This window comes from Falco naumanni, chromosome 4 (assembly GCF_017639655.2).
Source record: "Falco naumanni isolate bFalNau1 chromosome 4, bFalNau1.pat, whole genome shotgun sequence".
In the NCBI taxonomy this organism is placed as follows: domain Eukaryota; kingdom Metazoa; phylum Chordata; class Aves; order Falconiformes; family Falconidae; genus Falco; species Falco naumanni.
Window position 1 is genome coordinate 110,952,040 of NC_054057.1, and position 24,794 is coordinate 110,976,833.

A 24,794-nucleotide genomic window follows, 5' to 3' on the forward strand; every position below is an offset into this window, starting at 1 on the left:
ACCAGTACCAATGATGGTAAGTTTTACAATGTTGAAAAAACACTACTATAGTACATACACAGCCATACATTCCAGTGAATAAGGAAACACTGAATTCTACAGAACAGCTGAATCATACTGCATTAATTTTTAAGCACCATCTTACTGCTGCCTTTAAAACTCCTCAGTCAGTCTAGTTCAACAGGAGTTCTGCTGTTGCCTAAGCTGTTTTTTCAATTTAGTACATTACTTTGCCTGGTACGATGTTTATTTGTCCTTTCAACCTCCACCTTTTACAAATTACTAGTCTATCCATATTCAAACACTCATCGTTCTTTTAAATAAGCTTATCTTAAGAGTCTTGGAAAGTCTCCTGTAGTTTATGTTGCTGTATGAAACATTTTAGAAAAGCCCTGCTGATGTGTTTTGCTGAATACAATGAGGCAATATACTGCAGAATCATCCACATAACAGTTTTTAACTGTTTTTCTTAAAAATGTGATAAATACTGGTGTTGCCAAGGTTTCCCTTTTCAAAGGGACATATGCAAACAGTGTGTATTTTTATGAAGAGAGGCTCAAAAGGGGTATAACACTGGCAGGATAGCACAAGAGACATTAACAAGTATTTCACAAAATTCACAAAAGATCCCAAGGTCTTAATATGCTCTCCCAATGACACAAACTTTGCTAAAATAGCACTTCTCCTCCTTGATTTGCGTATGCAAATAAAAACTCCATTAGAACATCTCTTTTGCCTTGCTGCAACTGCTGCTCTGTGGCAGGTTTTTGTGAAGCAGTTAAGCCTGCATTTCAGAATAAATTAATTTCTCTGTAATGAGATCATACAGGAGAATGCTGTGAGTTTCATGTCTTGACTGAAGTTTGAAAAAAATTGGTACGCTGAAGGATGCTAGGTTGACAGGAAGCAGATGAGTCAGGGAGATCGCTACATGCCAGAGGATAAAGGAAAACCCATTAAAATATCATACAGGCAAATACTCGTGACAATGCAAGACATCCCTGTAGATAGCCCAATGACAAACAAAAACCAAATGAGGAAATGATTAATTAATTCAATTCGTATTAATTGCCACATTATGGTTAGATTTCCCTATACAACTACTTTAAAAGTGACATTCACATGCCTGCCGAAATACCCAAGAGAGTAATAATCAGAAGGCAATGTAGGAAGGTACGTAATCTAAGAAATTAATGATCATAAGAAATGAAGTGGATTTATATCAATGCATACTGTTGTACAACTAGCAACAAAGCAGAGAAGCTTGCGGAATATGAAACTGGGCAAAGCATGAAATTGGATATTAGAGATGACACCCACAGGTCCAGAGTCATGCATTGCTCAGGCAAAGAGACAGAGGTGGCATCATGGGGTTATGTGACCAACTATGTGTAATGAACTTAAAAAGGAATGAGAAGGAATAGCAGAGATGAAAATCAAGACTGCTGAAGAAGTATAAATGAGATTGAACAGAGGTGAAGTTAGGAATTTGTTGTAGGCCCTCAGCCAAGGATCTGGGTAGAGATCAGGGTCTCTAATACCACTAGAAAAATGAACCTAATGAACATTATGCCATTAGAAAGATTTTCACTTTCTACCTACGTGCTGGAGAAGAAGTGTTACTTATAACAGTAGGGCCCAGATGGTACTGGGTACAAGAGTCAACAGATGTGTCATGTTTGAGTAGAAGGCAGGAACATGGATATTAAGAGAGAACAGAATGATTTCAGAATCCGTAAGAGGGAAATACTGTGTGAATGATATTTTGATATGATATCAGAGACTCTGAAACTGTGTACTCAGAAGTTCTAAGGGGAGAGGAAATTAAATATGTAATTACTGCACTTGGGAATAATAACTATGAGAAAAGCTACATTTCATTGTAATTCAAATATTCAATGTAATTCAAGTTGCCCAAAGCTTCCAGTTTCTTGACAGTCAAAGCTAAGTTTTAAAAGAATAGAAGATCTTCAGCACCACACACTATCCTTAGAACAATATTACGATGACCTGTTTCTAAATACTATAGTAAAAAATGCCTACCTCTTTCAAGAATAATTTGCTTTAAGACCCTTTGTTGCTAGTATAACACACTGCTTACTTGGTCAGTTATCCAGTCGTACCTGCTTTGCCTATCTGGACTGCCAGCTTGGTCAGCTTTCCCTGAAGAACGGATTTTTCTTTCTTGTGCATATTGGATTTCTTCTTGTCTTTGTCATCTCCTTCTCCCCCTTCTGCACTCTTCAGTGGCTGCATCTCCATGGCAGCAGCCCCATCCTGCTGCTTGGCTAATAAATGCAGAACAAAACCGTTACTCCAAAACCATTCTTCATTCTTTTTACCTTAGTGTTGATACTTACTGAATCCAACCAGCAAGGCCCGTTGCAGGGGGCTGATTGCAACACAGATGATTGTAACTACGTGCAGAATTACACTTCGCTCCCATGGCAGACAGATGCCCCTCTGAGACCCAGTGGGGTTCTGCAGGAGCACAGGTGTACCAGCATACCCACGTGCATATATGCACCGTTTGTCAAGTACCATGAAACCCATTTATTTTTATTTATTTAACCAACAATGACAGCCTATATTATACACACATATATAACTGAATGTCTTGCAAATTACTTGGCAAGTAACAGCACATCAGTACTGCAGGATTTCCTAGAATAGCAGCTCTCAAATGCTTTGGCAAATAGTCTGTATTCCTCTAAATTTTGGTATGTCTTGTAGACTACAGCGCACCCTTATAATCATACTTTTAATGAAAACATTTTAAAGGTAATGTGGTTCCACAGGTGATCCATGCACCACTTCTCTTGACTGCATGGGCACCGCCGTGACCCGCGGACCACACTCTGCAAGCCACTATTCTAGATAATACCAGGCTTAAAAAGTTTCCTTAGCATTCAGTGTTCAAGTAACTTAACCATGGGCTGACGGTGATATCGTCATCGTTCTCCCATATAAAGCACACAAAATTTAAAGGCTAAACCATCCTTTCTGGAAAGAACGCTAATGCTGATGTAAGGAAACTATTTTAGTACCAAGGAGAAAGACATGTTTTTTAAAAGCAATGACATTCCAGTTTATATATGTGTATGTGTCTGTTTTGTATTGAACACAGGCATAAGTAAATTAAATAGAATGAGATGAAACAGCTTTGCTTTGACATTCGTGAACAGATTGTACAAAACCAAGCTTATTTGACCCGGAAATCTAATTTGTCTCTGTAACCTTAAAACTTATCCATTTAATATCATTCTGTTTAATATTTTTGTACCATTAACCACTGAGTTTATTCAGTTTCTGATCCAATACTTTTGCAATCTTTACTATTATCTGACAAGATAAAGTTATAGTTTAATTTACTTATTTGGCACACCCTAAAGAAATCATGATAGCTGTGTCTCATATAATAAAAAGGGAACCATGACGTTGCTTCAGCAAAAGCGAAATATTTGTTTCAACTTCTTTCTGAGATTGTACATTACCTAAGACACTCCTAAGACCCTTACTCTTCCTGCTATTTATTCTCATATGTTTTTATATTGCTAAATAACCGCTTGGCTTTAAAGTTTCCTTTTGCTATTACTCTAAGTTCTCCCTGCAAAAGAAAATATGTCTGTACAACGCCATTAAACACCAAAAACGATGAGACATATCAAAAACAGGGCTGGAAATTCACTAACAATACATAACTTGCACAAAAAAAATGAATTCCAATGAGCTTTGTGACATGAAAGTATCATCTATAAATGGCTTATTAAAAATATTAATCTTCTCCTATCCTAAACATCTGATATATCAAAATGTTGTAATTTTTTCTTTTTTTTTTTTTTACAAAAAAACTCTTGGTAGGGTTTTTTTGGTGGGTTTGTTTGTTTGAGTTTTTTTAATGTTCTGTTTGAAAATAGGACAATTTTTACACACCAGCACAAATCACTAATTTTCATTTTATTTTTAAACAAAATTTATAACTACATGCTAAAAAAAAAAATCCACAACCTCCTTAATATGAAAGAAGATTACCTTTGTTCTGGCTGTTCTCCATATTCCCATCCTGCATTTTGCCTATATGATGAAAAATTTCAACAGACAACAGACAGTAAACAATTTTCACCCAAGACAAAACACGAAAATGGGAATTTAAATAAAAAGGGCAGACAAAAGTAATGAGCATGTTGCAGATACTTATTTATGATCAGTAGCCATTGTTACACGTTTAGTTAGAAGCATGGACAACTTAGCTGGACACATTCAAGGAACTGCAGTCAAGTTCAATGTTGTTACATGTAATATACTAAATATCAGCCCTTTTTTTTGAGCAATTTGCATGAATTAAGAGGGTGAAACTAATAAAGAGAATACAGAGGAAGTAAAATTTGAATAATATTCCTGAACTGAAATGTCAGAGAGCTGGGAATTAAAAAAACCCAGAGGTATAATTTTGGCACACACCAGTCTAGAGTATGGCTTTCTTACTGTTTTCCAGAATTAAAATCAGTATTTTATTAAATTAAGACAAAATAAAAATAATAAGGTTAATAAATATAAATAAATGAAGTTTAAATCAGATATGATTTTAAAATCACATCTTTCTCACTTGCTTGTATTATTTAGCAAGTTAGTCCTGTAAATACAACTGTCAGGTGATCACTCTATGTTCAGATTTGTCCTGAAGATTTGCCAAGTGCATCTGTAGTTTCCAATTTATTACTTCAGCTACATATAGTCTTACCACACCAAAGTCCCAATTTGTATGTTTTTTTTCTTAAACTGAAAATGTGTAGGAAATAAAAATGGCAGAATACAATTTAGAGTGTACAAAACTGGTATTCAGAATAACCAGTAATTTTTTTCAAATGTATTCAGAATTTCTTGGTGGGATCCCTTAAAAATTTTCACAGTGATACATGAATTTATCTTATGGAAAAGACTACTTCAGTTTTATAAATATAAAATTCAGAATGGATGACATTCTCTTTTTGTAGTTACGTATAATGCACAATTAAAAAACAATGCTAAGGAAAATTAGAAGTTAAAACACCTTTACAGGAATTTTGACACATTGTAATAAGAAATGTATCATTAGAGTTATCTTAAAAATGTGATAGCAGTTAAGTCTTGCTCTTCTGACTTTCTGCAATAATACAGCTGGTACTGATGTGCACAATAAACCAGCAGAAATTATGCCTTAACATACGTATTAATTTTTTCACTCTATGCTGTGAATAAATAGTAGCAAAATGGAAAAGTTAAGACGAATTTCTCACGTATTTGTATTCACAGTAATTGGGAGATCACAAAAAACTTCCCTCTCCACAGAGCAAAAATGGCCTAATCGGTCACAAATGCATCACCGTAAAATTTCACCCCATCCTAACAAGCAACAGGCACCGAGAAATTCAAAAGCACAGCGTTCCATAAAGGCAAGGATGTCTCTCTACATATAACCAACTCGGTACCCAGCTGGACTGCTGAAGTATGCTCGGGTAAACCACTCGGCATCAACCACCTATTTCTAACTCTATTCCCACCTTGGCTATAAAGACTTTTTAAAAGGCAGTATCTGTCTTCCAAAGACTTACATTTGCCATGGGACATGAATCTATGAACCTGAATAAAACCAAGTTCATTTTCATTGTGGAATTTCCTTAAATTTTTTTGCATACAGTGCACAGTTGAACTTGGTATCTGCCTAATGGCTGGCTTTCTTGGAATAGTTTTTAATAAAGTTAGTGGAAGACAGAAAACATCTCTAGAGATTCTGATTACTGTCTAGAGGATAAAGCCTTCCTTAAGAACTGGAAAGCATCGATTTAGAGCAGTCTGCTCTACGTCCTGCACTATAGTTCCTTTCTCAGAATACAATTCAAAACCTTAAAGCGGTATAATTAAAGATTCTTCAACTTAAAAAAAAAACCCAGCCCCTCAACAAAACAAACCCGAGCCCATGACTTTCATAACTGGCAAACAGAAAATACAGTTTATTCTATGTAAATCAAAGTAGTTAACTTTATGATTTTTATGATATATATTTGCTATTTAATAGGGCTATCATAATTGTCATAAATAATTACAGTAACAATTATTTTACCCTTGCTACCTAAAAATACCAGTACACAAAATGGACAGCCGTTAAAAACAATGTAAACATAGGTATTTAAGAAATACATTCTCAACCTCAGCAGCTACTGCATTTTGGTTCTTGGGGAATGGCGGGGCAGGAGGAAGTCATCACAGCTACTTATATTCCAATTATTGGGATAGAATAACAAAGCATAGGTGATTTAGGTAATTTAGGTAAAGAAAAGAATGCTGTAAAGGATTTATTTCCTCTTGTTCTAAATGATTTGAAGCCTGCATTTGGCTATAAATTATGAACAAAGAAAGAAATTAAGACAGAAATTCAGATGATTGAATCATTACTGCTGAGAGATCCTTTCTCCTTCCAGTTAGCGGGAGCACCAGAATTACCAGCCCATCTTTCTGACCTTTCTGCATTGTTTAGAAACATTAAAAGAGGATGACTATTTACTAATATTTTGGTAATATTTTTGTATATAATTCTTAAAAATATATTTTATATAATTTTGCAGATCTTTTTTTTTCTTTTTGGAATTAAGTAAAAGGAACAGTGTTTGGGCACTGAAATCTGGAAGAATTAATCTATTTATAGCACTTTTCTAAGCCAGGATGAAGAAGGATTAGAAAAGCATACAGAGCCTGCTAATATGACTTGTATTCTGCAGGTGCTTTGAAGTTTTGAATTTGGACATAAAATGTTTTGCATGTTGCCTTTGTCTTACTGAAACTTCTGTCTTCTGGAATTGTACCCATGGCACCATTACTGCCAGAGTTCTAACTCCCAAAGACCCTTACTTCTCCAAATAAACTTTCGAAGACAAGACTCCCCTTTACCTCCCCCAGCCCTTTTGGAAGAGTCAATGAGACACAGCAACAAAGAGCTATTGCTGGCATTAGAAATTGTTACTACATTGGAGGAACTGCTTGGAACAAGCGGAAGAAACTAACCAAGGTATATTTTTATGTGCTGTGATGGTGCAAAAAATATAAAATGCCCTACTGATTTTCTGAAATGTCTCATCTTGCAATAGAAATGTGTTATAGCCCTCTTCATGCCAAGTCAGTTATATCCTGCAGCTTTTCAGAACAGATGCACATTCCAAATCTATGTATAGGGGAGAAAGTGACGTCAATCATATCTGAAGTTAATCATTAGGAATTCTTTCATGCAGTGTGATATCAGAGCCAATGCATTAGTAAAACACAGGTTAATTGCAAAAGAATAAATCTGATTCCACTGTATCAAATAGATAGTTTTAGATAATTCTCCTACCTACTCACTAAATAAATTCACTTAAAACTCAGAAAATACTTTGAAATATATTAAAACCAAAAACTGCATTGCAAGAATTGAACAATAGTGTTACATATGCCAGAACTGACAGAATTAACAGTTTTCTGAGTCTGATACAGTATTTCTGTATTTTTAAGTAACAAATCAAATTCTCTTAGTACCAAATGCCAAACCCAACACCTCCCAACAACAACCCAACATGGAAATCCTGATTTCAGAATGGGGTAGTGCTCTACTGGACAATGATAAGCACTCCTTTCTCTAAGGAAATCAAATTTGGGGGAAACAATCTGTAAAGAGTGATTGCGGCTTCCTATATTTTCTTTTGAGAAATTTACCTTTTCTAAGTAAAATACTTCAAAATTACATAAATTTCATGAACGAATTCCTACCTTTCTGTAAAATTTTCTGATCTGCTTATAACCTGAACTTGTAACCTTTCAGAAACTGAACACACAGTCTATATTTTTAACAAAGAGACTATTAAATAATCATGTATTTTAATCTCAACTACTAGAACCCAACAGAATTTATAATAGTTCCTTCCATACAGCAGATAACAAACAGGCTGTGTCACAAGCCTATATGAATTTATCAGTATAAGCTCACTGACTGAAAACAAAATACATCTTTTTGTGTCAACTGTGTATCGACAACTAAGACAGCAAAAACATTTTATCTGAAATGGTAATGTGTTGATTTTCAAGTAGCAATAGCATTTCCTGAGCTAAGTACTTATTCAAGTACATAATTTTTTTTTTTTTTCTTATGTGAAGGTATTTTCTACACAGAGGCATTAGACTTTAGGTAAAAAGGCTTGTTTCCATCCACATCTCAGGGAGAATTTCCAGGCAGTGTTGGAAAAGATCATTTCATCCAGATGGAAAAAAAATCTATATGAACTTGGTCTCCTTGCTTTAGAACTTATTTTTTTCCTTCTCTCCTACCCTCCAAAATGTATCTATATTTTGAGTATTCTTTAACTCATCACCACTGCTAACTAGAAAAATGTAGAGTATAAACAGAAATCAGACCTTGGCAATTTCCCAGACAATTTCAAAGCACTCCGACCTAACTCTACTTGCCAAGTCTCGGTTCTCCTCCGAACACAATGTCAGATAAGTTGAACTGTGGAAAGTACCTCCTGCTCATGTTGATCAAAGCTCTGCAGAATTCATTAACCTGCCTCACCTCGGAACAGTTAAAAGCCAAATCATATCCAGCTGCACAAAACCCCTGACTTCTACACTGTGTGCACTGAAGAGAACCGGGTAGGTATCTCCCCACTCCAAGACAAACAGGGACAGTAACTACTGTTCCTGATGGGAGAGATGATGATAGAAAATCACATACTTAAGACACTAATTTATTATCCCTTGGAACTTAATTTCCCTATTGACTTCAGGCACTAAGACCAAGCTAAACAGGTATTTACCAGGCAACCAAAACTCACTAACAGAGAGATGAGGTTAAAACAACTTAGGACTCATTTCTGCATCTTGCCAAGTGGTGGTTTTCATCCATCAAAACACTTAAGCAGATGCTTAACTTGGTACTCTGCAACGCACAAGACTGAGCGTAGAGTGTAATATTGCACTCTCTAGCAGGACTGAAGGAGGGTATCTGGTTAGACTTTGTTGTATGCGTACATTTGTTTTACACACAACAGGGTAGAATTGTAGAGCATAAAGAACAGAGAATGAAATATTCGTCACTAATTTTCTGGTTCTTGGTCTCTAAGGAATCTGAAATTGGGGTGCTGGAACCATGATGGTATAGGTTCCTGTCATGCAGTGAGATGTAGGGCACTGTAAATCCTAGTGTTCTTACAAACCTGGGATGTGCAGGAGTAAAGTTTTACATCTGGTTAGATGGGCTTTTTTAAAAATTATAATAAAATTATTTTAAAATAAACGCAAAGATTTCCTAAATCATTGTTTTGAATAAGATATTACATTAGTAAATCTTAGTACTTGTTTAGTACTTGATACTGCTATGTCAGAAACTCGTTTCACATGCATAATGCAACGACTACTGACCTGCATGGAAAAAAATGCCTTTGACCAACCCAATGAAAAGAAGAATTATTTTTGCCAGTATATACTGGTGCTGTAAAAGAGAGAAAGGTCTCTATGGCAAATAAAAACTTATGTATCTGATTATCAGAAAAATACAGCTGCTGCCTAGACTAATGCTGACCCATCCCATTTAATACTGGAATGAGACTATTAGAAAAGATACTGAAATATGTGCATGCTAAGAAGTGGGGTCAAGAATCTGTACTAGGAGGCGGTCAAAATTGACTACAGTAAATTTTTTTTCTTTCCTTTTTGTAAATACAGGCAGGCTCATTAGATGATCATTATCTAAGAACATACACAAATATCCACAAACATAACTTTTCAGTCAGTCTCTTCGAAAAAAGATGCTCACAGCAGCAAAAGTTATTCCCAATGCTTTGTTATTTGAAAGCGAGCCAGATTCCTGATCCCAGCACTATTTCTCAGAACTGCATGAAGACTACATGAATACTTATGAGTGCCGCATCGGAAGAAAAGAAGATATATCAATTTATCATGCTGTTGCTCTTCAGACCTATGCTAACAAAAGTGTAAAGAGATCTGTAATGAAGCTTCACATAAAGGCGACTCAAAAGTTCTGAAACTAGCCTTACGTAACTGTTCCTTTTAATTCCAGATTTAATTAATATCAAATAGATCATAATTCCTACTTCTTCTCCCATGTTTAATTCTGTGTGAATAAAGTAATTCAGTCGCAGCATCTTTGTGGCATCTCTTATAGGCTACTATAGAGTTCATGGAGTAGGATCTCTCAGAGGGTAATCACATGCACATACAACACCTGTGCAGTTCATAAAAGGAAGAGGGAATCTTACAGAGTCAGGAGAGGTATCTATCAAATAAAACGAGCTAGGTGTTCTTGACGTACCATTGACTAAGCTGGCATTTGCATTACCAGTGGCATTTGCACCTGTTGCACCATCTGTAGCTGAAGGAGTGTGGGAGGAGGGATGGGAAGAATCTACTGAGCAATAATGGATAAAAAAACAATAAATAATAATAATAATAGCAACAACATGAACAAATGCACGTGACAAAACAAACCAAAAAAAGTAATTATGGAACACTATGGCTTTGTTGTCTCCAAAATCAATCTGTTTTAAATTAATTCACGTAACTTTTGAAAACAAAATGTCATTACAAAGGTGTTACAAAGGAAGACAAAAACTCATACGTGGAACAATAATAATTATAATAAATAAATATGAAAGACATTTAATAAAGTTAACAGAGTTGGTGAGAACTGACTCTTCAGAGTCATTGCTTTGACCTTCTATGTGTAATTTATTTTACTTTAGTATGTTATGTAAATATTAAAACGGTTGAAATACTTCCCTTGAATTAATGAATTTATACAATGCATGGATAATTTTAAAATACGCAGCATAATACACAGTATATACAACATTACATATTTTGTACTTTATGTAATGTTGCATATTATAATGTATTATTGCTGATATATCCCAGTTTAACCCGGGCTCAGTCTATATCCAGCCATAACCTAGTTAATATGTACGTCAATCTGAGTAGAAACGTTAAACTCTTCAGTATTACATGTGGAAGTGACATATATAGTCCTGAGCAGAATAATGAGTTATTTTAAATCCAGATAATAGGCATTACATAACTGCATGTTTTGTGGTGAAATTAAAAAAGTATCAGAAGAGAAAATCCTGTTTTTGTTTTCAGCAATTATCGGCATATTAGAAAACTTGGTCAAGAAAGCTTTCCTAATGGGAAGGTAAGAAACTCAGAGATGGGTTTTTTTGGGTTTTTTTTAATACTAGAGTTCAGGTTTGTTTTGTTTCTGTTGGTTAAATGTTCACAACAGAACACAGAAGTCCTATAATGAATGAATCATAATCGAGACTCTTCAGCTTCTTCAGTATTGACCCATAGTGACTGTTTTGCACTGTACTGGTTTGTTACTCCAGAAAAGTAGTCTTGTTTTATTTACTAATGGTAAATTGGGAAAAGAAAATAAACAGGATACAGGATTTTAAAACACACCCTGTGTGTCTACATTCATGAAAAATTCAATTGCAGATTTGATTACTGTGATGGTAATAACTTAAACTGGTTTGGTTACACATGTTTAATTTTTATTCCATTTGGATACTCATACTAGCCAGCACAGCATGAACGGCTAACAGAAAATCATGCATTCCAACATCTAGTATATCGACATTTATTTCTGGAGAATAACTGATTATTCAAGCTTAAAATTAAGATTTGCAACACCAGCAATGCGTGCACACTTAAAGACTGCCATGAACAATCCTGTTGATTTGAAATTATTCTTTAATTTAACTGGACTGATTTAAAGACAATTATTTGAATCATTAGTTCAACCCTGATTTGCACCAAAGCTTGCCAGCTAAAAGCCTCATCCTTTCATTTGATGCGGTACAGTTCTTACTCTACCTGGAAGCTGATGTCCATCCTCCTGTTTCACACCTGTATGATGATTTTTACAGAACGTTAATGAATGATAAAAGCATACACCCACATAAGACTTGAAAAAACCATTTATGATTGGCAGGATTTCAGCAAATTGCGGGTTTATATACGAGAGGACAGTATTTGAACTTGGGCCTCAGTTGCAACCAGCTCTGCCCAGGTGCTCCTCCACGGTGGCACAAAGTTGCTAGCAACACTGGAAAATGTGAAGGAATTTTCTTGGTATTGTAGCTATATCCAATTAGATTCAGTGTCTGCATAAAAAGTTCTCCCATGCTTCTGTAAGAATCTCTGTCTCTGGTAGCAGGTTACAACCGCAGTGCGGTGCGCCACTCTGCTAGCTCCAATTTCTCTGTCCCTGTCTTTCAAGGCTATCCACAAGGAAACTGGGATCACCAGTGCCCCGACCAAGACAATCCACAGAGGGGGCCAACCCAGTTAAACAGAGGGCCTCGGGGCAGACAGCTGTCACCTTCTCACAGGTACTAAAGTTGCTCTTCTCACCTACAGTATCCTTAGACACTATCAAAACAGATGCTGCCTGATCTTGAAAGGTGTCTGTGCCTAGGAGTCTTTCCCTTCATAACACCCAGACCAAACTCTAAAATATTGTTCAAAACTAGCCTGACATGAAAGAGTAAATTTACTTCTGGAAGTTTTGGTCTTTCTCCTCTTAACGGTCCTAGGCCTCGCCATGCCTAGCGTGTATGGTGCATTCCTGGGTAGAAATGAAATGGTAAATATTGCATAAAACTCTCTCCTCAAGTAAAAAAGGGATTTCTTCAGAGAAACATGGAGTCAATTGCAACCACTGGTTGACCATATTCAGAAATGGAAATTGTGGGTCATGTAAATAATTTGAATTTGGCCTTCTTATCCGCAGCTTCAAATTAAAAGGATGGAAATGAAAAAAGGTGGAATCACACTGCCTGACAGATACCAACTAAAATGTTCGGTAAAGCTGTAACTACTCTTTATTATTACTAATGAAAACCATTAGAAACAGTAGAAATGAAATATCTAAAAAACCCACATTAATTGGCTCTTAATTATGTCTGAATGATAAATATTTTTAGAACAAACTTGGAATAAAATTCTGAAAGTAGACTTGAACAATTCACAAGACTGTTTGAACAGAAACTGGAAAGGGCACTCACTAAATCATGTTTCTGCTTAGTGTGCAACCCATAAATTAGCAATTGCTTATGACACCACATTATAATAAGTTGAAGTCTAAAGAGACTTCTTCATTTCATTAACTGACACAGGACAACAATGTTAAACTCTCTGTGAACAATTACTGCTGCTTTCTTGATTTTTACTATTCTCAGTTTGACCTTTACACCTCGAGAAATTAAAATGTCCCTAAAGTCAGTCAACGACATTAAACAACTAGGCTAGCAAAAAGCCACATCTTATCTTTATCTTTGAATCTCAAAGAAAGACGCTATTTCCATGGCCAAGCTTTTTTTTTTTTTTTTTTCCCTCTCTGAAAAAAATATTACATAGACGTAAATGCACAAGAGCAAAACCTTAGCAAATTTTAGGTGAGTATGGATTTATGTAAAGAAGACACGACAATGGGAGTATGCCCATGTATTCCCTTGCATTTAATTATGTGCCGAGATTCTGCAATTTCACACTGGAAAAACATCTTGTTATCCAATGTATTTATTGGCTAACAGCTTTTGCTGTTTTTCTGTGTGACATGTAATGACAAAAATGTATACAGAAAAGGAAGTTTTTAAAATCATATTTATTTGTCAAGAATGGAGGAGAGCTCCGGCTACAGAAAAGCCCAAGAGCTTTCTTCGGAGCATCCTCATGTGTTGTGAAATTTACCTTTCTTATCTTTCTTTTCTTCTTCTTCTCCTCCAGCACCCAGCAGAGTGAAGATGATGCCTGTCTGAGAATTCACACCCACAGCAGTTACAAGCATTCGCCCAGAGCCTTCCATGACGTGAGTACCTGAAAGTATGCAACATAAGTTATATATAGCTAAAAAATAAAAAGAACAGCCATTAAATATTTTATGCAAGATTTTTACAATAGTATTGAGAGAGATCTGTTATACTTTCAAAATCCATATTGAGGCCAATATAAATGCATACCAAAAATAATCCTGTTGTTGTATATTATTCTTAACCAAGAATGGATGCTTAACGGCATATCATAGGCTGCACATCCATTAACCACACACATCAGATTCCCTTTTTAAAAGAAATACTGTCACTAACCAAGTTTAAATAATCTTAGAAGAAAATAGTTTAGCTTCATAGAACACTATTACTTAAAGTGAAAATATGTGTGCAAATTCTCTCATCTTTCTCAGTTATGGCTGATTTAGAGACAAAAATATTTTTGAAGACAATTTCACATCTTGAAATTTGAAAAATCAATACAGAGAAAAATCTTCGAGGAGGTGTTTAATTACATCAGGAGATTCCCAAATATCAAGAAGAATCTGATGTACACTTGAAAACAAATTCAATATGAGAGATTTCTATTACTCTAAAACACATCAAAATATATGCTAAGATTTTCTAACAAGGATCATTTGTTTAACTAGGTAATTTTGTCTTTATATTAAGTAAATCCCCTCTGAGAAATATTGCATGCTTTATTGTATAGAAATTGTTTATTTACAGTTCTTATTCCTATATTAAACAAATGTTAGGTGCATCTAAGATCACAGCCTCTTAGAAACCTTTTCCTGTGAGTTGTGGAAATACAAATATAGATTCCTAGAAATGATCAAAAGTATTCATATTTACATTTTGGAAAAAATTTTATACTGGAGGATTTGCAAAAGATCAGTCTACACAATTGCACACTGGTTATATCTAAAAGAAGTTTGAAATGGAAGAACAACCTATTGTTATGACATATGCAAGGCCAGTTACTGAAAGCTTATTAAAAAAACCTGTCATTGAAGCATAGGAACAAATACGCCCAGGATGGTGTCACATGACTGATTTGTCATTTCATATGGTGACAAAGTCTTAATCTAAAAAGATTATTGAAAAATGTTTGAAGAGAGATATTCTTAGTAGGTAGAGAATATTCAACAATATAAAGCAGATCAGTAGTGCTCCTATGAAAGAGATGCAAAACAAATAACGACAAGAAACTACTGATAGATACAGCTCTTCACTGAAACAGAATTTGTATCTTATCCTTTAGGAGAAGAAATTATGCCTATTAAGTGTAAATCACTGTGAGAACACAGAGGAAAAGCAATCATTTCTGAACACAAAGCTGACAGAGCAAGCTCGGATTGAAAGTTTACTGGGCTTGGGGTTTCCCAGATACTCTTTCCCGTATTTGAAGAAGGATGGAGTTTGGAAACTGAAAATAGACAGTAACACACAAACTGTTAGCCTTGAGAAAAAAAAAAAAAAAAAAAAACAAACCACACCAAAACAAAACAACATTTTATACAAAAAAGACAAATGTATTTATACATCAAAGTGAACTACGGATGACACATGAGACCAGATGGAATCAGAACACAGTCCAGTAATTACATTTTCCTTGGGGGGGGAGGCGGGTGCAGGGGGAAGCTTGGAAAGAATTATTACTCTTCTTCTGAAGCTATTTCTTGATTAAGATTCTTTAGCTGCAGAATTTGTGACAAACTACTATTCTTTGTGGGGGTCCAATCTATTGTTCCTTAGATTCTCACCCCACTTCACGAGTTACACTGTACTGCTTTGCAGTTACCAAGTTTGCCATAAATGTAAGGTTCTCCATTTCCCTTCCTTAAGACATACTGTTTCATTCATTCTGTAACAATATGAATTAGACAGAGTCATTAACTAAATTATCCAAAACAATTCTGTGGCTAACGAGGTAAAAATTCTGGTATGCTTATTCTCAGCTACCTTGCCCCTACCACTTACCCACTGCCATCATTAACTGTCACTCAATGTTTTAAAACTAAAGTGAAGTCGTTCGCCGATGCCAGTAGTTCTGAAACGTACCACAGCAGGGTAAATCTGAAGCCACAGTAAAAAAAGGAAAAAAAGTCTTCAAACAAGCTTCCTGTAAACTCCAGCACAATGGCTTTTCACCATTTGAATTATGAGGTTGTTGCATTGAGCAAATGGGGAATATAATTAATTTTTTACTGAGAATCTTACTGGGCATTCAGATCTACTAAACCTGAGTAGCCATGGAAAGAGTCTGTCTGCCCTCTTTTTTTAAAACACATTCTGTCAGGTTCATCCTCATGTACGTATATTCATTTAATTGAGTTATCTCAAAAGCTGAAAAAAGGAAAGATATATGGACCTGTGTCATTACCTAGACCAATATTTCATATATATATATATATACACACATATACATGCAACCCGTTTTTTTTAAAAAATCTGCTGTCCTATAACATACTAAGCAATGCAACTATCTATTTATAATCAAAATATCTTTCTATAATAATCAAAATCTCTCATGTTCTTAAATGGAAAACAGAAACACAGAACAGAGAGAACATCTGTCAACACTAATCCTAATTTAAGAGCATAAATATGTCATCAGAACACTAAGAAAATTTCAGAAGAAATAAACCAAATAAAACCAAAAATGCACTGTTAGATGTATTTTAAAAAAAAGAAGCAGCAAATAACAGACCTCATTGCATTGAGAACTGTTCCTATGACTTTCTGAGATAAAATTTGATTCCTTAAAAAGTAATTTGCTTGTTTTCATATGATAGAACAAAACATCACATATTAGGACCATCACCAAACAACAAAAAACAAGTAAATAAGTTACATTCAAGCCTAAAGGAACAGAAAAGATCTTTAAAAACCAGAGCAGACTTGGCTGTACTGGTTCAGACAAAATAGAACATGTTTGAAACAACTCAGAAATTTAGAGGAACCTCCTTTAAGACGTAACAGCATTAAAAAGTTATTTCTATTAAGAACTGCTTTTAGCATTCCTATGTTTTGTTTTGAAGGAATTTTCTGTATTGGACTACAAAGGTGGGTAGAAATATCCTCCAAAAAACGGCACACACACCTACGTTTCAAAACCAGCTTTAAGAAAACATGCACCCACCAGGTTTCAAGCCTACCTCTGCACACCTGGAAAGGGCAAAACCGTCTTTAACTTGAGATGCCTTTCTGAACCTTTTCTTAACATTAGTCTAGTGAAACATAATTAAAAACTGTGCAAGGTGCATACAAAAGAGCATGTACCACTTTATCATCAGATTATGGTCCACTAGTACTGCTGGAAAATTCTTCAGCATATAAGCGAAACCAAAGAGTTGAATCTTCTTCCACCTAACTCTGTCAATTAAATGGCATTATAATTATATTCATTCGATTGTTATATAAATGGATTTCTGGAATTAATGCATGCTTTTCACTTATCTGTACACAAAGCATGTATTTCAACTTCACATTGAACAATTCTACTGATTTTTTCCCTCTGAAGACTAATTTTTCAGTATTAGTAAAATAATTTTTTTCACATGCTGAGTATTTAATTTGAAGCTGATAAATGGTGAATATTCCAGGACAGAAAAGGAAGAAGTCTAGTTTAGTAAGAAAAGAGATAAACAGATTAGATAGATATGGAACCTATTACGGCACATGCTTTTCATACAAAAATGCAACTAAAATGAGACTGCTCAGAAAAACCCAAATCTAATAATTTAATAAATTTAATAAATAAAATACTGGTGAAAGAGCTTGGAATTAGGGCTGAAAAAAACAAGAAAAGGAAACAAGAGCATGCCTGTTTGGGGGTTTAATACTGTTTTGCTACTTTAAAAAAACTTGTGGTGAACAATAATTCTCTGTCAGCATATCTAAACAATTCCTTTAGTCACTGCAATTATTAAGAGATAAATGAAGTTAAGAAAGTGAACCAACCATCAGATCTATGGAAAAAAAAGTTCTCAAGAAAAAGCTCATCTACAAGTAATTTCAAAATATCCAAATAATTTGGAACTTTTGAAGTTAGCTGCTCAGTTCTGAATGTTTCTGCTGTGGTAGAAGCCTAGCTTGCAGTATTTTCCAGCAGGGAATTAAGATAGAACTATTTTTCTCCAGGCAGTAACTGACCCAACTTGTCCCAGCTTCCTTTTTATTTTAAAAATCTAACTAAGCACCATGACCAAGAGATTTCTTGTTTATTCATTCCTGATTAGGCTCTGGTTTCTTTTTTTTATAATCCTGGTGGTGCATTGACAGAAATATGCATTTGTAAAAGTTAGGTTAGGATAAAGCAACATTCTGTCAGTCTCAGTTCAGTGAGAACTACACCAGGGGAGCGTTACTCTTGCATACCATAATCAAATTCATCTAAATACCTGAAAAAAAGTTTTAAATGGTAAGCCAAATAAGGTATTTTATACAATGTTGATTATTATATTACATGGTACCCCAAAATACAAATACTTCACTGCATGCAACACTGAGGCCAGAGTCATATTCAAAACTTCTGTATTTAGGAATAATGGATTTTTGTGAACTTTGAACTACACAAAACTTTAAAAGCACATCAGTGTCCATCAAGCCAGCTGAGTAGCAGTCAGTTTGGTTACCCAGGCCATCTGCGTCTGTTGGCTGATACATGCCCATGCTCATGGCAAGGAAATTTAATGTCACCACTGTCTTGTTTCAGCTGGTATCTTTTGATGCAATGGCTTACACTACACCATGCATGTGAATCTCTGTTAATGAACTAAAAGCAGGAAAATGTTTTGGGAAGAAGTACAGTGGAACTATAGGAGAGAAGCTGCTTCGTTTGGTTTCAGGTATATCAGAGCCTGTATTTCGATTTCTACCTTCCTAGGTGGTACCAAATGTGCTATATACAGATGGAAATGAACCATCTGGTTTAGTCAGCACTTGAACTCTTAGAATTGCTTCTCAAGTACAGTAAATTACTATCTGGGTGATTAAACAGGACATTAAGCACAGAAACTCGTTTAGTTTAATTATGTCATTGAAACTGATTGAATATTAAAAATGTTGTTTCAGGTGCCAATGGTGAAAACAGTACTTCCTGATGCAGGGTGTTTATCCTTCACCAAATTTAGACTCACAAAACAAACTGTGGCTGAAATTAAAATGTCACGTTTTGCCAGTTATTCCTCTGTCAAACCTGAACTCTTCCTCATTTTCAGCAGATATTTAAGGGAGAACAGCGGCAAACAACATCCTGACAGTATTTGTCTAAATTCCAATAGCCTACCTGGAGACACCTTACTGATGTCCTCAGTTGTAAAGATGAGAGGAAAATAAAATTTAAGGTCTGTTTGGTGTTGTTGCCGTTGAGTTTTTTGGGGGGTTTTGGTTGGTTGTTTTTTTTTCTTTAAAGGTCTCAGCTAACATCCAACAGGAACTCAGTTTGTAAAGCCAGTCAAACCCACCCTGAAAGACACGGCGGTTTCCAAGGTTTTGGTTTTTGAACTACTAATAATTTCCAGTGGGCACGTCAGCTCCCACATCACTGGGGTTAAACCTTGCAGTTTATCTAAGGAAGAAGGTAGCTTTTTCATGATGTAATCTCAAATCATCAACTCTGCTCCTGAGCAAAGAGAGTTCAGGGATTTTCTAACACGGCACAAGTAAAAAGTCATTACTATAAGTATGGAACAGTGGTGCGTTCAGTGCTTGCTAAAATACCACATTAATTTTCCACCTTATTTGTAATCACAATAGAGATGACATAGTTAGAAAAATAAAGAGTATGAACTATTTATCTCTGCGGTAAACCCGATAAAGACAAATTTCTCTCCTTATAGCAAAGAAATCTGAGTTTTGGGAAACAAGACAAAAACGTCTTTTCTCCTAACTTGACTGCCTTCCCTTTCTCTTCCCACCACGCTTTTCAGGGAAATACCTTCACATTTTCCAACAGCCACCACTGAAATCTATGGGTGTTCGAAAAGTTCTAAATCAATTCAGGAGTATGTGAGAGTACATGAATCAATGGAAACCTCATATGAGAAAAACCCTAGAATTCAACAACAGAATATTGTAATTGATAGAAGTCTATATTTCATGATAGAAGTTTCTGTAAGAAAGTACTATTAAACCTATCTCTTTAATATAAAGATTTTTCTGGCAGTTATAAAGTTCTATTTAGAAAACATTACAACTAACAGCTAAGAAAAAAAGAAATGAAAAAAAATACACAAATATTTCAAGGAAAACACTGGATTACAAATTTTGTTAGAAACAGCAGCAGTGAGCTACCATTCCTCGATCAAACACATCACTGCCGACTTCTCCTGCTTACACACTGAAAAGCATCTCCAACAGAATTCTTCATCTATAATCAAATCAAGCCTAAATATCTGTACTATAGGATAAATCAAATTATTGTAAATCTAGCAAAAATAACTGTCAGTAGTTTCATACACTACTTGTGAAGGTCATAACACTTCCTTAAGTTACCTTACAGTACATCAAAGATCCAGAGGGACACCAAGAATTCAGAAAGTGGCACTGTCCCCTATTCAGCCTTTCTATATGTGTGCTGCCTGCAAATGCTGAGCTCTTCATGGTAGTTTCTCTGCACAAATGCAGCCTTCAGAGTTTGCAGCTACTCCACATCTTTATTAGCCTCTACTGAACATATGCAAACACATTTTTCAGATATTTATAACTTGGAAAAACTTGGTGGTTTACAGTACGAACAGCAAAAGGCATACATTTGGCAGGGACACTGCAGCAAAAACAGTTAAGAAATAAAAACCAGAATATTTTTAAAGAAACCAAAAGATTTTTTTTTCCTAAAAGAGCAAAAGAAATGTTTTATTGCAATTTTATTCCCAGCAGTGATAGGATTTTTTTGTGTCATTTGAAAAAAAGAATTTTAAATACACAGTTTCAGGCAGAAAGATGCTTGAAGCTTCCTAAAGTTAAAAAAAAATTTAGATCATCTTTTGTAACATGAAGTCTGTGGCAATGGCAGGTGTACAAATAACATTAATAACTTCTTCATCTTAAGTTAATGCAGCCACATTTTGCCCAAAATCTTACAGTTTTTTACCAGACCACAATTCCATGATTTACATAACAAACACTCATAATCTTGTAGTCAGTGAACTAGTTCTCTGATTTTAAATTTGGAAAGGATTTGCACTCTTAATTCAATAAAAATTGTCACATCCTTACTTGTCCCTACTTGTCTCTTTTGAACAGCATCTCTCAACAGTTGTTGCTTGGGAAACATCAGCCCAGTGAGGCAGGACGAGGGCAGGATTTCTGCAGGAATGTGTACTTATCTGCTGCATTGCAAATAAATATTTTATTTGGGATGACTCTTGGCTGACTGTACAAGCAGACAGCAAGGAGAAACCTTTCCACGAAAAAGAAGTTCAAATGTATTTGAAAATTACTGTTTCAGGTTATAACACCTTGATGATTGTTACGAGACCAGCAGGTGGTTACTTTGAAATCACATCCCACCTGGAATCTATTGACAACCAACTTATTTAGAAACTATCTTTATTAGAATTAAAAAATCACATTCTGTTTAATTGATGTACTGTATAGAATTATACTACAAAATACAAGTATTAAAAATAACTTGAATTTATCATAGAAGTCAAGTCCACAATATTACAGTATATCCATTTCCTTCTTAGCATATTGTTTCTTCTTCTATTGTATCTAGCATACAGACAAAGTGTTTAAAGATACTTTAAAAGGCTTTGAAGTTTAATGGTTAAATTAAAACTAGCATGCAATGAATTGAAACAATTGTTATTTCCCTAAGTAATATTTTCCTTTTCCTCTGAAAATATTTCATTACTTTCTCTTTATATTTATTTTATTTATATTTATTTTATATTTATATTACTTTCACTTTATAAAAATAAGTATGACGATCAGAAATAATTGCACACAATCAAAAAAACAAGGGCGTGCCTTTTGAGTGACAGACTGATAAGGCCACTTCTGTGTTCAAAAGAGTAGTTGTATCTAGTCTAACAAAATGTGATGGCATGGAAAAACAAAACAAAACATGAACAGAAAGATAATTCAGTAAGAACTCAGGCAGATTTACCTGACAGTAGCATTGGGTCTTTGTCAACAGATTTGCGGACTTGGTCTGACTCTCCAGTTAAAGAGCTTTCATCAATTTTAAGATCATTTCCTTGAATAAATATCCCATCGGCAGGTAGAAGATCACCTTTCAGTAAGAACATGGTAATGGAAAACCACAGTGGTTTAGTAATATTTTTTTTTAATTACATAATAATCTTAATTACAAACCCACACTTAACAACAATTGCATTAAAACGTAAAATGAAAGCAAAAGTGAAAGAACTGCTGCGGTATCTGTCCATACCAGCCACATCATTGCATCCCAGAGGGAAGGGTCTTTGTACTGCAAATATTTTTTGCCTAATGCTATCCCAGAATCATAATGCATCACACATTTAACATACGAGGAACACAATAACCACTGAGATTTGGCAGGGAGAGTACTCTTCTTAACATGACATGAAGGTTTCTCTGCCAAACTTCACAGGGATTCACAACGGCTCATAAACAGCCATCCTGCCCTCCCCCCTGCCCCTTAGCTAAGTCCAGGGGAAACCTGATGCTTGATAGAACAGGCGTTTGGCTGGAATTTGCCAGCTCAGCCCCTGTTTGCTGGAACATAGTGCTTTCCCTAGGGCATATAATTCCAGAGCATCCACCTACTAGGAGCATCTGATCTGGGGGGGCTTACAGGTTCCATAGCTCTGGAGCAGCCTGCCAAGCTGGGGGATCACAGAGGCACAATTCCCTTTCATAGAGCATTTCAGACACTTCCTCCTTCTCCTAACCAGGCAGAGACCAAAAATTCCAAATAGCGCAATCCTCTAGGAAAGAGAATTACCTTTGTATGAGCAGTTCTTGTCCTCGTCAGTGAAAGGAAGTGATGATTACAAAAAATAAAATCAATTACCTAATACAATTTCATAGCAAGTATCTTAGGTCTCCTTTTTGCCCTAGCAGCCAAATTGTCATCTTACCAGGGACAATAATGACACCACATAATCCTCTGTCTTTCCAATCACTTCCAGTGAAGTGAGCCTATCCTGTTAAAAAGGGAAAGGAGAATAAATAAGGTTCAAAAAAGCAGCTGACGGAACTTACCATATTTCACCTGTGCAATGTCACCAACTACTATCTCTGCCACTGGGATCTGGATCACCTGTCCACCTCGGACAACAGTAAATTTCTGTTCCTGCTCAATACGACTTTGAAGCCCACGGAATTGCTTCTCCTTGCTCCAGTCATTGAAGGCAGTGACAAGTACAACACAGATAACAGAGAGTAGGATGGCAGCACCTTCAATCCAGCCAGCTTCAGCCTCACCTTCATCTTCAGCTCCTCCTGTTGCAGTACCACATCCTGCAAAGACAACATTAAGCATCATTCAGCCAAGCAAACATCGGGTTCATGATGTTTATCAGAGGAAGAAAAACGTGCCGTGAAACGACAAGAAGGTTAAGGAATAGAACTGCTTTTTGAAGTACTGTCTGCTAAATGAAATATGGCAAAACAGAGAAAAAGTAGAAATAAAGATGTCTGAGGAAATGAGAAAAAAAAACCAAAATCAATATAGAAATTTTAGAACAAAAGTTCTACAATTAGACATATTTTTTTTTCTACTGAACAAGCTACCCTTGGTAAACCCAAGCTGAACAAATGGAAAAAGGCAGCACCAGTTCTGTTATCTAACAGAAGTGTTTATAGCTTCACCAGAGCCATCAAGCATTTCTAGAAATGTGGAGGACTCGCTAAAAGTGTCAAGGACTAAAAGAATGAGCAACATCAATCAATGCAAAGCAATGGCATTATATTAAGGTTAAAGAAAACAGATTAAAACAGATTTAAGAAATAATTTTCTATGAAATCTGTAAATGTTCTCAACTAAATGCACTTATAAAGAACACCTGTTTAAACAATACGATGAACTAAGTATATTAGTATTTAAATGTAATAATGAAGGGTGTTAGGGAACACTGAGTAAAAATAGCAGCCTATTATTGATGCATCATTCTTCCTTACAGAGAAACACAGTAGCACGCTTATAGAATTGGAAGTATACTTACATGTAAAATAGTATTAAAAAAGATACATTCTACATATTAATTCTGAAGTGTTAATTCTGAATTGCTTTATACATATCTGCTAGTTATTTATTTCAAAGTAACATGCATTTAAAATTTAGATACATTTCCTAAATAGTATTCACAAAATAAAACCTACATAGCTCCCCTTCTTAATGAAGTAAGACCTAAAAAAAGATAGTTTATAATAGCGGACAGCCAAATACACATACTAGAATCACATAATTCAGAGATATTCCAACTAACAGGAGAGGAAAAAGGAGAACTCAATCTGAATAATAGAGCCTCCTCTCCCAAGTGGCCAAGGAAGAAATCTTTTGATTTTTCATGAAGAACCAAACTAGGTAGGCATTTGACATCACTTCTCCATCTTACCCAGGTACCAGGGAATTTAGCAACTCAGCAACTGTGTTGCTTCCACCTATGACTGCAGATTAATTTTGGTATATTTGTCACCTATCACCAGAAGGAACTAACAAGCAATTTGATTTCTCTTTTTAAGTTACATATATTTCCCTGTAACATAAGCATTGTAATTCATCAACCAGCTAACTAATTACTCTTGCATATGAACAGTCACAAAATCACCAAAAGTCAAAGGAAGAAAGATGAGACTATACCTCCACTAAGTGAACAGAAGAAAATTAAAATAAATGGAGGTTTTACCAAGGGTCTCCGTAGTTTAAATTTACACTTAACCTAGCTGAAAGGCAAAGCCCACTCCCAGCAGAAGGGGCTTTCCTAGCAGGTGTGCCCTTAGACTGAT

At 35.4% G+C, this 24,794-nt stretch overlaps 1 protein-coding gene across 13 annotated transcripts in view; it reads right to left on the minus strand.

Annotated features, from left to right (window-relative positions):
- ATP2B2 (ATPase plasma membrane Ca2+ transporting 2) overlaps nt 1–24,794 on the minus strand; it is a 432,794-nt gene that overhangs the window by 81,870 nt on the left and 326,130 nt on the right. For 8 of the 13 annotated variants that reach the window (XR_005827588.1, XR_005827589.1, XM_040592327.1 and 5 more), the window contains 6 exons: nt 23,049–23,306; nt 21,967–22,092; nt 13,771–13,896; nt 10,334–10,429; nt 4,033–4,074; nt 2,124–2,288 (listed from right to left, as the gene is read on the minus strand). Coding sequence is in view for 11 of the 13 variants with exons in the window: in XM_040592327.1 (XP_040448261.1) it covers nt 2,124–2,288; nt 4,033–4,074; nt 10,334–10,429; nt 13,771–13,896; nt 21,967–22,092; nt 23,049–23,306 (813 nt within the window). In the remaining 2 variants the exon portion in view is untranslated. The remainder of the gene's footprint in view (nt 1–2,123; nt 2,289–4,032; nt 4,075–10,333; nt 10,430–13,770; nt 13,897–21,966; nt 22,093–23,048; nt 23,307–24,794) is intronic. The other 5 variants (XM_040592321.1, XM_040592324.1, XM_040592323.1 and 2 more) reach the window with 3 other exon arrangements.